The sequence below is a fragment of the Pholis gunnellus genome, assembly GCF_910591455.1.
Source record: "Pholis gunnellus genome assembly, chromosome: 14".
In the NCBI taxonomy this organism is placed as follows: Eukaryota; Metazoa; Chordata; class Actinopteri; order Perciformes; family Pholidae; genus Pholis; species Pholis gunnellus.
Window position 1 is genome coordinate 24,002,585 of NC_136541.1, and position 17,161 is coordinate 24,019,745.

The window sequence follows — 17,161 nt, forward strand, 5'->3', positions numbered from 1 at the left end:
TCAGCTGTCTTAAAAAGAAAACTTCTCCTCCACTTCTCTTTCTTCAGCACTGTTGTGATGTTGACCTCCCACATCACTGAGAAGTCAGTCCTTCCTCCGTTTGGGGGCGGCCAACTCCTCTAGTTGTATAGGCTAAGGATCACACATTTGAGAGGATCCCACTCAGTAACGTGTCTGTGCTTTTGGTGTTCCTGGGCACAAAGGTGTGGACGCTGGACCTTTGCGGAGGACTACTCTGTCATTTATCTTTAAAAACACAGCAGCAGCAGTGAAAGAGTCAACAAATCAACAACATCTTATCCAGCGTAGTCCACTTGTCCATCATTGACCAGACTTGGTTTCCTTAATGGGTGATACAGATCTGGATTCTGACTGTAGATAATACATGAAATACATTACATGTTAACAGTATATATTTACATTTCAAACTATGACATCATAGTCGGATGTTTGTGCTGTGTGTGTGTCAGATGACGATGCCGGCGGCAGTAAGAGCATGGCCCTGGTGGTGCGTGGTGATGGAGGACCCCATTACCCAGACTCCTACTGCTGCTCCCTGCAGGACGGAGGAGGAGGTCGCCTAAGCATGGCCTCCTCCCAGTGTAGCGCTCCTCCGTCTCTCGCTGCAGACATGGTGGACGCTGGGGTCACAGGGATCCCGGGGGGGCTGCAGCAGTACCGGGCCTCCGTTAAACCCCTGATGGGCTACGGAGAGAGCCTGGAGCAGCAGACCCGCTTCCTCCACAGGTACACACACACTCATTTAAACCCAATGCAGACACACACACTTCTGTCTTTGGAGACACGGACACAAACATGGAAACATGACCCAGTCGTGCTGAAGTTGGACCCGGGGAGTGTTTGAAGGTGACTGCTCCTGTCACTTCCACTTTGTGTGCAGCAGGAGGTGACGGCAGAGATCAGGAAGTGAGAGGTTGACAGAGGTCATAAGCCAGCTTCAGCCTGCTGCCGTAGCAACTGCAGCAGACAGTAACTACCCGTCTAGGCTCGGTCTGCAGATCCACACGGGTTTGAATATTATTGCCTTTCCTCTTTCAGAGCTGGAAAATATGGATGAAACCAATATCATGTTATCAATAGGAACACGTTTTCTGCATTGTACGGTTATGTAATATATCAAACAATAGTCTTCACACAGGAGTTTCCAGTTGTTGCTCTAGCCAATGTTAGAGCAGCTGGTGTATCTGTTTACAGAGCAGTCAAACAAACTCACTCCGTGATAATTACAACTGTTATCTCATTTCATGCTGCACGCACACAGTGTTCCACACAACAGCAGGACACAGTCAGAGCGGTGGTGGGAGGTGTGCTGCTCTTCTTCTAACAGCTCACTGGTTCGCTGCTCCCTGACAGATTTACAGATTATTGCTGTCAGCTCCAACCCGCTGTAGCTGCTTCACAATAAAAGCCTGTTGAAGTGATTGAAATGTGTAACACCAGTAACATAATCCAGCTCTGGTACGAGGATGGGAGAGTGAACAGAGAGGAAGATCTGAGCAGGAATTGGTTGGAATACAATAATATCATTTTGTACCAGTGGGGACTCAGCACACTCTGTCCATGTCACCAGCTGTTTTTCCACCATCCAGGCAGAAAAGCAGGAAGTATGGAGACAGCCAGCTTCCTCCAATGGGAACCAAAACGCCGCCCCCTTCCCCTCACAGAGTCAACGAGGTCAGGATGATAGAGGGACAGATCGTCGGAGGGGTGGGCCTGGTGTCTCCGGAGAGGATGTCCCCTATTCGCCGGTCCCTGCGGCGGGACAGTAACGGAGCCACGGTGGAGATCGTGAACAGAAGCAGAGGAAGTGGCTCCTCTACCTCGTCTGTCTTCATGGACAGCCCGCTGGGACAACCTGAGAGACTGTGTCAGGGTCATGTGACTGCCGGCAACGTCCAGAGGTGAGCTGAGATCCCCCCTCATTATCCCCTTCGTTACTTCAAAGTGAGCACTTAACGAGGTGTGTGTTCAGTACCATTCCACTGAGTCCTCCTGGAGGACATCTTCACACCTCACGAATTCTAACGCTAATCACAAACTTAGCTTATTTATCCAAATTCACTTTCGACCCTCAAACGGGTACCATGTGCGGTTTTTGTTGTTGGTGACCACATTGTTTGTTTCTTGTTAGACCTCAAGGATACACACCATGTGTTTTGAAAAGTAACATCAAATGCAGCAGACAAGAGCAGAATGAAATCTGCTGATTCAAATCAACAGTGTTGGTGTTGGTTGATAGAATGTGGTCGCATCTGTCAGTGATAAAGACACATCATTATTACATCAGTCCTAAAGTACAAGATCTGTAAACAACTTCAGAGAAATACCACGCAGCGATGAGATCCATCTCATACATTAGCATTGCATACAGTGGAATCAAAGAGCTGAATATGAAACACGTCATATGATTTACAAAGCTACCTCATGTTTAAATGTGATGGATGCAGCACATGTGTTTCTATTGTTGCAGTGAGAGGATGAAAGCCATGGAGGAGCAGATAGCCAGTCTAGCTGGTCTGGTGCACAGTGCTCTGTCTATGGGACCAGATGTTCCAGGAGTCAAGGACGCTGTCAGGTCGGTTGCATCTGCCTTCATCCCTTTAAGCCAACAGCAGCACATCCAATACGTTCTTTAGATGCATCCACTGTGTGTGTCCGACAATAGTAGGTAGAGTAGTTTATCAGATCCAAGAACCAGGAAATAATTCTTAATAATGATTATAGACTCGACCTGTACTGGACATCTCAGGCTCTAACATGAAATGAGTTCTGTACACTGTACTAGTGGCTAGACTAAGGATGGTTATGTTGGTTATGTAACTCTGTCTGTGTGCCTTTTCAGTGACAAACTCCTCAACAACAGAGCTGGTGAGATATCCTCTTATTATAAAAGATGGTGACATTACCTGCCGCTGACTACATACTTATGCTCTGAACGTGATGACCTTTCTTTGACCTTCAGGAGTGTCATCTGAGCCTCAGGTCCCAGCTGCTGTGATTGGCAGTTTCAGCCCCGCCCCTCTGGCGCTCCCGGCCCCTCCCTCTGACAGCGGGCTGCAGCAGAGCTTGGTGTTAGCGAAGACAAATGTGTGTGATCTGCGGCTGCAACTCAACCACCTCAAACACTTACAGGTACTGACCCGTCCACTCGCTGATTAGAATCAAGGCAACATCAATTGGATTGGTTTGTGTTAGCCTTAAAATGACACACAGGAACAAATAGAAAAATGAGCTGGTGGTGTACCATAGACTGTAAATACGATGAATGACGTGTTACAACTTCCTCCCACACAAAAATGAGAATATTTTGCCTGCGGGATCTGCCATCTTGCTCGTTTGACATCATTTGGAGCTAGAGTCTGCGCTGTAGTGATTGGCTAGAGGAGCCGCGGTATCAAGGTCCCGCCCATGCACCCGCCCGAGCCAAACAGAACAAATAACCATATTATCTCTTTAAATATATCTATGATCAAATTGAGGCACTACAGTACACGTGTTTGAAACAGACAATCACAGTTCCTACTCTACTTGCTTTTCCCAAGCATCCAGCTCCAACTACTTCACTCAGAGTAGCTGTGAATCACAGCTGTCAATCATGACATCACACCTTCTTTTTTACAGCATCACATAACTCATTCAAACCAAACTTATGCAACAAATTAAACAGTTAAACAAACAGCACGGGGATGAGAATGAAAAGATGTATTTGATGTGTACTCGGATGTTTCACTTTGGCCCATGTCCCATCCACTAACATGGAGGGGTATCTATGAGCAGTACTGCAGCCGGCCACTAGAGGCCATGTGGTGTTCAGGCTTCACCTTTGGGGATCTGTCATGTCGTCCATCTTTATATACTGTCTGTGTGTACACAGTGAAAGGGAAGTTAGAGAGTCTGTAGCTCCAGTCATGTGACACATTTCTGAGTGAAACACAAAATGTTAGTTATGAGGGTGATTTAGATCAAACTTTAAGATGTGATTGGATCGCTCAAAGTGGGCGTGGCACAATACAGAGCTGTAGAGAGATGATGAGCTGTAGCTGTTAACCTACACCTGAACATGTATAAATTAGACCTTAACAACACTCTTTAGAAATGTGAATACCGTTTTTACCGGCTCAAACACAAACACACATCTCTCACTCACACGTTGCTCTGCTAGGACGGGGTTAGCTCGTTAGCTCGTTAGCTTGCTTTATGTAACCGACCTTTACTACAAGAAGAGTCATCAGAAATACTGTTATGTAAAAAGGAATTTTGTAAAAACAAACACACATATTATGACACATATTTAGCATGTAACAAGAAATACATGAACAATCCGAACGGACACAGGATTAGTACCGTTATGTGTGTTTTCTCTTTTACACACCGTAAACTACACACACAGTAACGTGCTCTCTACAGCAGCTAGTCAATATAGTGTTTTTATCTTTTATGGTATCAGCATAATGTTAGTTCTACGGTTGCTGAGTACGGTTTTGAAAACAGGGCTCATTCTGTCAGAACACTACACACAATTCACACGACCACGCAGTCAAGTAGCAGGACACCTCTGATTTGTTGCAAAATGATTATACAATGATACATTTTGGCACACCCATGCTTCATACGATCTGACCATGTTTGGACCAGTTACACACTGTTCTGATCATATAGTCTGATTTAGTTTTACTTCATTCAGATTCAAGGATAATGTGTTGCTTTGATGTAACCCAGGATTGTACAAGGAAATGCAGAAAACACAACAAAACAAAAACAGTAGTTCCTGGTACCAGGTATGCAAAGTTTTGAACAAAGGATACATTGAAATATCTTCCCTCAGGCCTCACCACTAGCGAAGCAAAAACAGGTTCTGTGGTTGAATCCTAAACTCCTGAGTTGTTTCCCTGTGTCCCAGCTGTCGAACCAGGAGAGCGTGACCTCAATGCTGCGGATGGCAGGTCAGGAGCTGGTGGTGCTGATGTACGATCGGCTGGCTCAGTCTGAGGAGGCAGTGTACAGACGGAGAGCTGGGATGGAGGAGGAGAGGATCCACTACCTGGCTACAGAGGAGAGAATTCTCACACAGCTCCGGTGAGACTTTGAATTTACTCCTGAGTATTTAGCTTGGAAGACAAGATTATGTCACCCTTGAAAGAAGATGTAGTAAAGTCCTTCTCTCAAATAAAAGGTTGATTTCATGAGCAATGAAACTCACCCTTGCAGCTACAGTCTTGGTCTGGTATCATAAGCTACTGGGTCAGTTCACTGACTTTATGACTTCATTTGTGCCACTGCAACACTACATCTTAGCATTGATGATTAAAAGGTAATCAGCACATGTGGACACATTCACCACTGTCCCACACAAGTTACATAACAGATTTGACAGATTACAAAAGCCTCCATTACCAGGCACCTCGTTCCTCACCTACTTTATCTCTCGCCACCCTCCTTCTAACTAACCTCCTGACCCCAATACCTCTGACATTTACTGGGATTCAAAAACTGAAGCATTCATTCACTGAGATGTGACTGTTGAGTAGAGGAACACTGGATCGAGGCCATCCGACCACTACTACCATCGCTCAGCACCAAAACAATGACAACGGGAAGTCAATCAGAATCCTTTTTTGTGGTGGATGTACGTGACTATGCATGGTCAGACGTAGTGAGGTGGTATTAGCTGTGGAGAAAGACCACCTATGGTGGGTGGGAGGGGAGCTGGATGTGTCCGACAAACGCAGGACTTTCAACCAATAGATCGGTGTTTGACACAATGTGTCCAAAAGTGTTGTCGTGAAGCGAAGCTTTTGTGACAGATGACTCAGTGGTTTTGTTGCCCGACTCTAACTTTCGTTTTTGTAGCGTAACTTGAAGTTCACCATGAAAGAAATGGACAACTCCTGTCGCTCAGCACGAAACCAAGAGATTGTTTCGTGACTATTTCACAAACTGCCCTGAGACTGTGTGTGTGTGTGTGTGTGTGTGTGTGTGTGTGTGTGTGTGTGTGTGTGTGTGTGTGTGGGTGTGGGTGTGGGTGTGGGTGTGTGTGTGTGGGTGTGGGTGTGTGCACACACGCTGAGGGTCAGTGCTGAGAGACTCACAGCATGAAGAGTAGAAATGGTAGAGCTCCAGGTCCAGGAGAAGTAAACCAAATCAATGTTTTTGTGTTTATACAAAAGGGAATGTGCCGTTTTTATTTTTTTATTTACAGACCTCATGTTGCAGAACATTAACATAACATTATGCTACTTTATGTTCCAGCGTGGCTCCAAAAATAACCTAAAACGTCGCGATCCTACAGTGTAAAATATAAGTAAAGGTCCTGCATTCAAAATATTACTCAAGTAAAAGTACAAAAGTATTAGCATGAACAGTACCATAAATAAAAAAGTTCAGAACAGAATAATATATATATAGATATACATATCTATATATATATATATATATATGTGGTGGAGTAAAAAGTGCAATATTTTCCTCTGAGATTTAGTGGAGTGGAAAGTAACTGGAAATACTCAAGTACTAAAAGTTTCCTACTTAAGTACAGTACTTAGTGAGTGTACTTAGTTACATTCCACCATTGTTAGCTTAAAAACATTTAGTAATTGTTTTTTCCAAAGTAGCATAGTGCATTAAAAAGCATCACAATAGAGCTAATTTGTCATACATGTGTCCCAGAGGGACAATGCCCTGGGAAGGACCCCGCCCACACAAAAGATCCCAATCTAACCCGTGCCGACCTCACAAAATGTACACTTTCTATTTGTGGAAATGAAATCTGAAATGGTGAATTAGCCTTTTCACCATTTACACACTCGCTCTGACATCTTGTCCCTTGTGGTGTCACTGCAGCTGAACATTATTGGTGACATACAAGACACAGCACGGCAACATCTTTAGGCAGAGAGAGAATGTGATGAAACATATTGTTAAAAATAGAGCCGGGGGATGGGAAGTGATTTGATTGGGTAGGACGTGGGTTTCCAGAGACATCACAACTCATCCTCGTGTTAGATACACACTGACTGCACAGCAGACGACTCGGTCCAAACAGAAGCCTGGCAGTGATCAAGCATCATGAGGAGGAGTATCAGGGCCATTGTAGACAAAAACTGAAACTAATTTCTAAGGTTATGAAATCATACGTTTATGAGGATAGACTCAGAAAAATAGTGCAACACCTGATAACCCTAAACAGGATCTGAAATGTCGTTGCCCCTAAACTAGTGTTATTATGGTGAGGACAGCATTTCCTTTCATGTACTTTCTGCCTTATTTTCAATTAATACGAGTAAATATCATTACTGTTGCTAACTGTATGATCTCGTTTTTTTGGCGCTACTAACGTAGCTTTACGCTAACTATAAATTCTACCTGTGGTGCTTGTGCAGTGAGTAAAATGTCTTAACTTGATGTTTCTTTCATTTCGTTATGCATCTACAAAGCTAAACATGTAGTGTACTTGTTAACATTACTTTTATTAATGTCATCTTACAGTCATATTCCCGTTGTTTAAATTATGAAAGCTCTAATGTGACATCTCCAACGGTTGCAACATGCTCCATTCCTGGAGGACACTTTTAAATAAGGAGCTGTGTGCTCACACTCACTGTGGTAACATCAGGATATTCATATCCTTCAGACCCCCGTCTACTGACCACATGGATACATGATTTAACAGACTTTCTAACTAGTAGAGTGGCCACATCAACCATGACAGTGAAGTTGACTTTATCTAAGCTCAGTGTATGTGCTTCCTCACATCATCCTGCAGAGAAAGCTGCGTGTCTATTCATGCTTTATGTACGACAATCTCAAAAAGGATGATATCCAGTGGCGTTTTTTAGCTGGACAAATGCGCAGCAGCATTTATTTTTGCACAAATGCAAAACCCGAAAATGACACAATATTGATTTGACATAATGTTTCACGTTTCCCAACACAGGTGATAATCCAAATGGGCCCATACATGTACCTCTTTGGGGCAAAAAAAGCCCCAAATTGTGTTATTAAATATGATATAAATGTCTTTGATTAGAGTCGCATGCATGGCCTACAGTTACAGTAAAAATCCTCTCTGTGAAAGCTGAAGACATGCCAATGACGAGAAGTTGCAGCTCATCGAGGTGGGACTAACTGTTAGGACTATATATATCTTTAGGTAGTTCTAATCTAAACACTAAAGCTCTGAAACAATTGAGCGAAGTCAAAAGTACAATGTTGAAGGATAAAGTAGCATCAAATTGAAATACTCAATTAAAGCACAAGTAGCACACACATCTTCTTTATTTGACTTACTTCTCTATCTTTCCTTCTATATTATATACGCCTGCAGACACACGTGGAGATGTCAGTGTCTGGATAGGTTCAGGAGGAACAAGCATGTGCGCTAACCCTAAACCAGATCAGTGTTGCAGTACACAGCGCAGCATCACAAACATCTGGAGGTTACATGAATATTAGCATTAAAATAAAGGTCATCAATCGCTCTGGAGCTTAGCTGTGAAGGTTTCATTTGCTCTCAATCTAAATATGAATTGAGTTTGTGCACGGTTTCAACCTCAAGCAAGCAAGTTTCAGAAATAATGAAATGCAGGTTGAAATGTTATGAACATGAAACGTGTTCACTGTCTAGAGGATCCAAGACACATCTGACTCTTAAAATATAATATATCATCACAGAATATCAATATCTTCATTTGAGGACCACCAACCAGAACTATTGAAGTCTCTGCTGCCATCGTGTGTCTGCTGTAGGTTATCACATCGCTGATGTTTCTACTGTTAATGCCACATGTTTGATGTCTTTTTCACCTCAACAGTGGATTGGAGGACTACGTGGACCGTTTGCAGCATAGCTCCGCCTCCAGTCCCGACCAGCTGTCAATCACTCTGAGAGACGTGGAGGACGGAGCAGTCAACCTGCGGAGGGTCGGAGAAGCTCTGGCCGTCCTCAAAGGTTTGAGTTGTTTCAAGATGACACTGAATCCCACAGTGTGTCTCTGTTGGCTGATGAGGATATATAACAGGATGCATTGGGTCCATACTGTGGATGTAAATGGCATCCTCACGTAGGTCATGCTCACAACTGATTATTAGAGAGAGGGAAGTGAGAAGAGGGACGTTTGGAAGGGATGTTGTTCATGTGAATAATGAATAATATGACAGCTGATAACTGTAATTGAGAGCTACGTCTGTCCATCATTGACAAAAAAAGATTTCCAAGCCAATAATTCCTACACTTGTAGTTGTGAATTTTGAGAAATTAGAAATTACGACAGCAGTTTTCAGCGGGTTTCACAACAAACTGTAAATTGCTATTCTCATTTTTCTCCATTAAACTCAAACCGGCCAATAAAATCAGCCCCCCCCCCCACACACACACACACACATTGCATCTCTAGGGTATTTGTGTGTTTTTTCTATCTGCCGTTGATGTGGACCTTTCTGTTAATAGTGCTATCGTGTCAGTATTGTACGAACTGGGCGGTGTCGTTTTGCTAAATGAAGAATAATCAGATGAATCTGTTCTTGAGAGGAAAATGTGTTTGCTGTACTTCCTACAGTATTTTGGCAAAAGTTTAACATACAAACTCGTAAAATACCAGCTCACCTCTGCATGCTGTCGTCTCTGCAAATTCACATTTGAGATAGTCAGGCTAGCAGCAGCCTCCCACCAGCTTTAAATGAACTAATTGGTCTGTTTATCCCTGAATTATGTCCAAAAATAGAGTTTAAATAAGATGATGATTAATGAATATAAAAAAGAAAAGACAGCTTGAAGGTATGGCGTGATGCCTGTGGTTGTTGTAGCTATTTTTAGATGAATTACAGACGATCACACTTCACAATCCAATTTATCACAATCAGAAAAAGATTTACAGGAAGACACAAATACAGACAAATACAAGCAACATCTAATATATAGCTATAATGGACATGGCTATTTATTTATTTATTGGCTGTGCCGCTGTATAACTGTATGTAGGACACTATGAATACGAGATCAAAGAAATCTTAAACGGACTCACTGCATTAAAAGTTCACAATTAGGCGCAACAGAAAATGACCTGGACATCATTTGTATCTATTTATTTCCTAAAGAGCTTCTGCTGTTCAGGATTCCTTGTCAAAGTGTGATGTATGGTGACATGTAGAATTACAGTCTCTTCTGTCTGTTTGTCCTCCAGGTGAGTATCCAGAGCTGCAGGGGAAGATGCGCTCGGTGCTGAGGCTGGAGGTGGAGGCGGTGCGTTTCCTGAAGGAGGAGCCTCATAAGATGGACTCCATGCTGACGAGGGTCAAAGCGCTGACTGAAGCCCTCAGCCGTCTCCGCAGGTGCTCATTAACGTCACTCAAGGGTAAGACAATTATGTTTAGCAGGAAAATAATCCTGATGCGTCTTTGTCCTCCCCGTTATCGACAGGTGTGTGTCGGAGTCAGTCGTCCCTGCCAGATCAGCCCGGGTGGAGCCTCTAAAGGTCCTGGAAACAGATCAGGGGCCCCCGAAGACTCAGAGCCCCCAAAGCTCCCCCAAACCCCAGCCTCGATCCTCGGTCAGACCTCCTCTGCCCACGCCCTCTCTCTCCAGGAGTCAGGCTGAGGTCAGCCAACCCGGCCCCCCACTGACAGCCACCCACGGGCGAGACTCGCCCACCGTGGCCAAGGTACCGCGCTGACCATTAGTCCGTTCGCTGAATGATTACAAAATGACAGAATGTGAGCCTTTGTACATTAAACAGGTGTTTTTGGTTAGGAAGCCGTCTGTAGTGTAGAATGTGAGACATGTTGTTGTGTTGTGAAGGTGAGTCCTCGCAGCAGAGAGGGCAGCCCTGCTCTGCAGAGGAGACGGGGCCCCCTGACGTCCCTAACACAGGAGAGCCACGCTGACCACACCACAGTGAAACAGGTCAGTGTCACTCCAGTGTGACACCTTCAATGGTTGGAACATGTTCCATTCCTTAATAAGGGAACGTTTTAAATAAGGAGCTGTGTGCTAGCGCTCACTGTGAGACGATGCAACGATTTGCAGGTCAGGGTGTTTGAGTTGTCCTGGCTTTGCGACATATTGTTTCAGTATTTCAGTGTGTAGCAGGCCCAACGTTTATACATAATGATTGTTATACTGGAGGAACCGTTGTTATACACATCAAACCTTTATAACCAAACTGAGTCCACCTCCAAACAAGACACTGTTTCTCACCTGCAAATCATGGAAGGAGTGATACTGATCTAAAGGTGACCTTTCTCCTACAGCTTCAGTTTGAAACAAACCACAGCGATCACCAACCTGTGTGAGTGTGTGTGTGTCCTCCTCAGGCTACAGAGAGACACACTCCAGAGGGCAGTCTGGGTGTAGAAACCAGCAGTATGAACCAGAACAGCACCAGCCAGGCCAAGCAGCCAGCCAGCTTTGTCTCCAGTCAGCTTTCATCCCCCAACACCGACACAGACTTTGACCAGGTCCTCCAGGAGTCCCAGGCCAGCCTGATGAAGACCATCACTCGCCTGAATGTGTTAGATGCCAGAGAGGGTTGCTCTGATTCTGCCTCAAGACAACCGTCCGCTGCATCAAAGTCAGAGCGGGACACAACTCTGCAAGGTTAACCTGTAGTATCTCATTCACTGAAAACACATTGGGCCTTCTGTAACAACATTTTCTTATTTCTATCCAAAATCTTATGTGAGGTTTGCTTGTACAAGTATCCGTAGTCTGATTCAGGGAGAACGGAGGATTTTCCATCCAATTACTAACCTGTACGAGTTTTAACGCCAAAATATCTCAACACTAAAAGAGATCAAAACGTGTACAACAGGTCTGGACCACTCTTGACATTATATTGTACTTCACTGAAAGTTTTGAATACAAAAGAAACGGTGAAGTCACAAATTCTCGTTCTTGCATGAGGCCCAATGCTCCTAAGTCAACAGAATGCTGTGAGTCTAGATCTAAAAGTAGCTTCCTGTATGTTTGCTCTTTTGCTCTCTTCACTTTCAAACATGTCATCATTTCATTAAAGCTGCAGTGCATCACAGCCACATGCAGTAGGGTCCATGTGTCATGAGCTGAGAAAAACAACCCTGTTTTAAAGGTGCTGAACTCAAAGTTCAGAGCACGTCTGTGATTGAGGGACTGCCTGAGATCATTTATTACACAGCTCAGCCTAGTTTGTTCATCAAGTGTCTGTTTATTGGATCTGGGAAAATACATTGTATCACACTGGCCATTATTAAGTTATGAATCATTAGGAGCCATTACACAATATAAACAATGCATAGTTATTATTGTTCTCCCTAAAAGTGATTCACATTGTGATATTTGAATGTCATGAACAAGAACAGGTAATAGTGCCATTACGTTTAAAACTGTACCGAATGGCCCCGCCCATAGTATTACTACACATAAGACTGTATAGCTACATGGGACGGGTGTTATACAAGAGGTACATCTATTTGAGCTATAGCCTAAACACAAAGGTCTTTGTGTCTGTGTTTGTGCTACAGCCTCAGTGGAGCAACAGGCACGTCTGTCTGATTCCCAGGAAGACACAACTCCCCAGCTGAGCGATGAGGTGGGTTCCACCCAGTTAGAACCCTCAGACACAGGTATGATACCAGTCTGAACAAAGAAAATAAAACAGCCATATGCAGTTAGAAAGTCCACATCAAGTTTAGAGAGTCCTGATCCAATATCTATATTTTCCTGTGACAGTATGAACAAAATACCAAAATGACCAGATACCTTGACTTGGTTTAGTCTTTATATGACCATGCACGCATAATTATTTCACTACAAATCTAAGTTACTGAACTTCAGTACTCTGATGTTTGGATGTGTTTCATTCCAGCAGCAGCCTCACAGCTTCCTGCAGCCCCTGTGGAGCCTCCTCCATCAGCCGCTCCTCCCTCAACCTCTCCCAGCACAGAACGCATTAGCCGGCCGCGGGTGGAGAAGCCCCGCCGCACCAGTGTGGATAAGGAGATGAAGCAGAGTCCAGACAGGGCCGGCAAGTCTCCTCCTCCTCCTCCTCCACGAAGGTCAGTTCAGCCCCGAGGGTCACCTGCAGACTGGGCTTTCTAAAGGGTCAAAACTAGATACCGCCTCTTATGCATTATTATTTATTGCCTTTCCAGGTTCCATGCTGTCAATTCAGGTCTAACCACAGGAAGGTCAGGAGAGGTGGTTTTCACCACCAGGAAAGAGCCACTTGGATCCCAGGTATGTGTGTGTGTGTGTGGACGTTCATCCAGTTTGTTGCACAATGAATGCACATTATAGATATATATCTCCAGTAACAGTGTGGGAAGTCCGTATTGGCGGACACTTACAAGCACAGCTGCACATTTCACTGCATGGGCAAAGCTGAGGGAACCTCTGAGCAGATCTTCTAATACATGAACAGATGATGTGAGAATAGTGGGAAATGAATCTGCTGGAATTGTTTCCCTGATGTTCATCTCCGGTGAAAGAGTTCGCCGAACAAAAGAATTGTCACTCTTGTCTGGTTTGTGGTAAACAACTCAAGTAAAAAAAAGCTGCTTGAAAAAAAAAAAAGTCTTAAACTAAAGTAAATGGGTTATGTAGGTCATTAAACTGAAGCTGAAGACTGTGCCCTTAAAAATCCACAAAGCGGTTCATTTCCTCTGTCCTGTGTTTCTGCTTTATGAATCTGTTCAAGGATGAGGGTGAGAAGGAGAAAGAGCAGCCGCTGGCTCCTCAGCCCAAACCCCCGAGACAGCCACCAGAGGTCAAACCCAAACCCCAGTTGTGTTCTCCTGCACATTTGGCTGGTTCCACCTCCACCCATTCCACAGCCTCAGCACACAGGGGGGGTGTGGAAGAAGAGGAGGAGGACAACAAATGCATGAAAGAGCTGCAGGTATGTGAACAAAATGGCTGTTTCTTGAAACTTAAGCAGGTCAAGTACTCAACCAGGGACAGTACACCAGATCTGAGACTGTGTTCAACTCTGAGAGACAAACTTTTCAATAACTATTGGATCTCTATATATATATATATATATACACCCATCCGATTTCATGAATTGAACACATCACAGCATTAATTAAAGTTATTTAGCATCCGTGACCCTCCCCATGGACCCTCTGCGCCTTCCACCCAGGTGTTTCACAAATGCACTTTGAGGGATGAAGGGAGCAGAGGCGTGGTTGAACGATCAGCCTCTGAGCTCCAGAGCAGTGAGATGGAGTCTAAGGTCAAAAGAAAAGGGAAAACAGCCTAACAGCACTAATTATTAACAACAGACCTTTTAACTCAAACGAACTTTGCTCCCCAAAGTTTTAAGTGCATTTCAATCAGGAGAGACTTGTTTTATAGTTTAACAATGATTTATTACACATGCATCAAATATGAAAAGTGCAGAATCTGGTTGGTTACTTAAAAGTGCACGCCCCCAATCAGCTGATAGAGTAATTCCAAGGAGAGGAGAGACAGAGAATAGAGTGAGTGTCTTCCTGACTGAACTTTCAATAGGACTTACTGTAAATTCTGTAAAGTCACATCACTGTGTTCTGGTGTACAGGACAGTGTTCTGCCAGAAAAAGATCGAATTAATCCACAATAAGTTAAAACATCTGAATTTGTGTTCTAATGCTAACAATCTATGACCAAACTAAACCTGATGTTTCTTAAGCACAGAGATGGGCAAAAATACATCAAAATGTATTTTGATACAAAATACAAAATACCCCCAAATAAATGTATTACAACAAAATACAAAATACTGGTGCCAGAAAATGTAACAAAATACATGTACTTTGTATTTAAAATATAGGAAATACTTTTTCTGGATTTTCTGTTTTCTCACAATGTGGTATAGCAGAGCATTCAGGTTTATATAATGTACATAAAGCTCTGTGAACCCCACAAACAGGAAGAACAGTCACAGAATGTCAGTGTAACTAAGCAAAGCTATTGAAAGACAATAACTTGACTATGTATATATATATTTGTATTAATGGGACTTAACAGCCCATAAACTTTGTTTTGTATCAACAAGAAAATATTCATCACATACGACATACAAGCTCCCAATCTCCCTCTTCCTATAGCTAGCTACTCCACTGATAAGCTAACTTGCTAAACACTGGCTATGCACTAGCCTAGACAGCATGCTAGCGTCATTAGCATGTTAGCATCGATCGCTAGCTTGATATTATAACCATCACCATGTATATACAATAGGCTATGTAGCCAGACCCAGACATAAATTATACATCAAGCTAGTGGACATCTGTCACACTCAAGATACAATATTTAACTTGACAGACAATCAGCTGAACTTGAAGATCTGAAGACTGAACTCGTGAACTGTTTTTTGATTCGTGGAGAAAGTATTTTGAGTATTTTAAATACAAAATTACTCCACTCTAAAGTATTTTGTTACAAATTACGTTAGATTTTTAATCGGCCCTATCAAATTCAAATTACAAAATACTCAAAAGTAATTGAAATACGTATTTAAAATACAAGTAATAGAAATACTGCCCATCTCTGCTTAAGCTAGATACATTTACAACTCATTGGTTGTTGTTTTTTCATCTCTCACATTCAAGGTTCAAGGTTAACCATCAAAGTATCACTTTTACAGAATGAGTTGAGGGTGAAATTGTCCACTAGAGCCATTGTAATGGAATGTACCATGATAATAAATCATCCGACAGCATGCTTACACTTATCTCACCTGACTAAAATGGGTTTGCTCACCTGATTTGTGGTTGCAGTGAATTTGTTCCTGCTTCTAACTCTAACATTTCTGGATTAACTAATTGCCTTTTTGTTCCTCTGTCTCTCTATGTCTATCATTTACATCACTTATAATAACTCACCGAAGCTGAGATCTGGGGACACAGTGATATAGAACAAAGTCTGACGGGTTAACAAACATTCAGACTGGTGGGAAGCAAACTAAGCCTCATTGCACAGGGACACTGTGCACACAGAGAGGCCCCTATTACACCCATACACATCATACCAACAGATATAACAGTTATTAAAACAAATGCAGAATCCAGACTTTTAACAGTTGCTCGAGCCAGTTTTAATTATAGTGCTCGTTATCACAATCTTGCCTTCTGTCCTTTGACCGTCCATTCAGAAAAGGTAAAAACCTTGAACAGAGACAAAATGAAATAAAGCTCAGGAAGAGCAACAGAGGAGGGATCCTCTCTGGAGAGCTGTTGACAGCTGTTGACAGCTGTTGGAACAAAATATACTCAGGATCACATTTACAGCTGGTGTTTACTCTTGTCATAAGAGCGTCTACAACGCACCAACACATGAACAAGACGATACGACGCAAACCTTTCTGATTAACTTCCTGTTCTGCTGACATAACATCGAGAATCCATGAAGGTGAACTGGTGCTACCTTTCTGTAACCTCCATGCCTCTCTGTTTTGGAAAGCGTTGTTGTCAGATTACCTCTTCCGTCACTGTCTTTCCCCTCTGCCAGTGTCTCTTGTATTGCCGCTGCGGGATCTTTGGTCACATGGACCGTTCACACTCTATAACTGCCTTTATGAATGAATAAACGTCTGCTCCCCACCCTGCTTTGTCTTCTCAAGTCTTTCATTTTCTTTTAACTGGGATCGATCACAGTATGCCTGAGCACACACACACACACACACACACACACTCACACAATACAATACAGCACATACATAAGCCTCCCCTACATAGGTAATAGGTAGAAGGATGCAAGAATGCTTACATGCACACACAGACCATAACATTTTAAATGAATGGTCTCACAGCACAGCTGCTTTCATTGTCTGACAGTCGGGATCAAAACATAATGATTTTGATTTGAAGCTCAGCAGCTTGGTATCGACTGCTGGCCAACATATTTATGTGCAGTCATTAAATTCCATACAGAAATAAAAAAAAGATGTGAATTGGAACAATTCAAACAGAGCGCGGAGGAGGACCAGACCTTCTCCCTCCACACATCACTGTTCTTCTTTCACTCACTACAGAGACAAAATAGTGTTGCTGTGTCTGTGTGAAGTCAGAAACAAATGAAATGCATAAATTACCAATAGATAAAGGCCTTTATATACATTCAACATATGAATTTCAGGCGTCAGAGGCTCAAGCTGCTCCGGCACAGATAGACCCGACATGTACCGAT

The 17,161-nt window shown here is 43.2% G+C and overlaps 1 protein-coding gene across 2 annotated transcripts in view; it reads left to right on the forward strand.

The window, feature by feature from the left end:
• Nucleotides 1-17,161, forward strand: part of LOC306706352 (sickle tail protein homolog) — a 56,859-nt gene that overhangs the window by 31,710 nt on the left and 7,988 nt on the right. The window contains exons 6-20 of one of the 2 annotated variants that reach the window (XM_079173393.1): nucleotides 471-747; nucleotides 1,611-1,922; nucleotides 2,492-2,596; nucleotides 2,864-2,889; nucleotides 2,984-3,153; nucleotides 4,922-5,097; nucleotides 8,832-8,968; nucleotides 10,200-10,347; nucleotides 10,436-10,676; nucleotides 10,814-10,918; nucleotides 11,329-11,611; nucleotides 12,514-12,615; nucleotides 12,858-13,047; nucleotides 13,144-13,228; nucleotides 13,689-13,889. In XM_079173393.1, the coding sequence (XP_079029519.1) occupies nucleotides 471-747; nucleotides 1,611-1,922; nucleotides 2,492-2,596; nucleotides 2,864-2,889; nucleotides 2,984-3,153; nucleotides 4,922-5,097; nucleotides 8,832-8,968; nucleotides 10,200-10,347; nucleotides 10,436-10,676; nucleotides 10,814-10,918; nucleotides 11,329-11,611; nucleotides 12,514-12,615; nucleotides 12,858-13,047; nucleotides 13,144-13,228; nucleotides 13,689-13,889 (2,558 nt within the window). The remainder of the gene's footprint in view (nucleotides 1-470; nucleotides 748-1,610; nucleotides 1,923-2,491; nucleotides 2,597-2,863; nucleotides 2,890-2,983; nucleotides 3,154-4,921; nucleotides 5,098-8,831; nucleotides 8,969-10,199; nucleotides 10,348-10,435; nucleotides 10,677-10,813; nucleotides 10,919-11,328; nucleotides 11,612-12,513; nucleotides 12,616-12,857; nucleotides 13,048-13,143; nucleotides 13,229-13,688; nucleotides 13,890-17,161) is intronic. The other variant, XM_079173394.1, reaches the window with a different exon arrangement.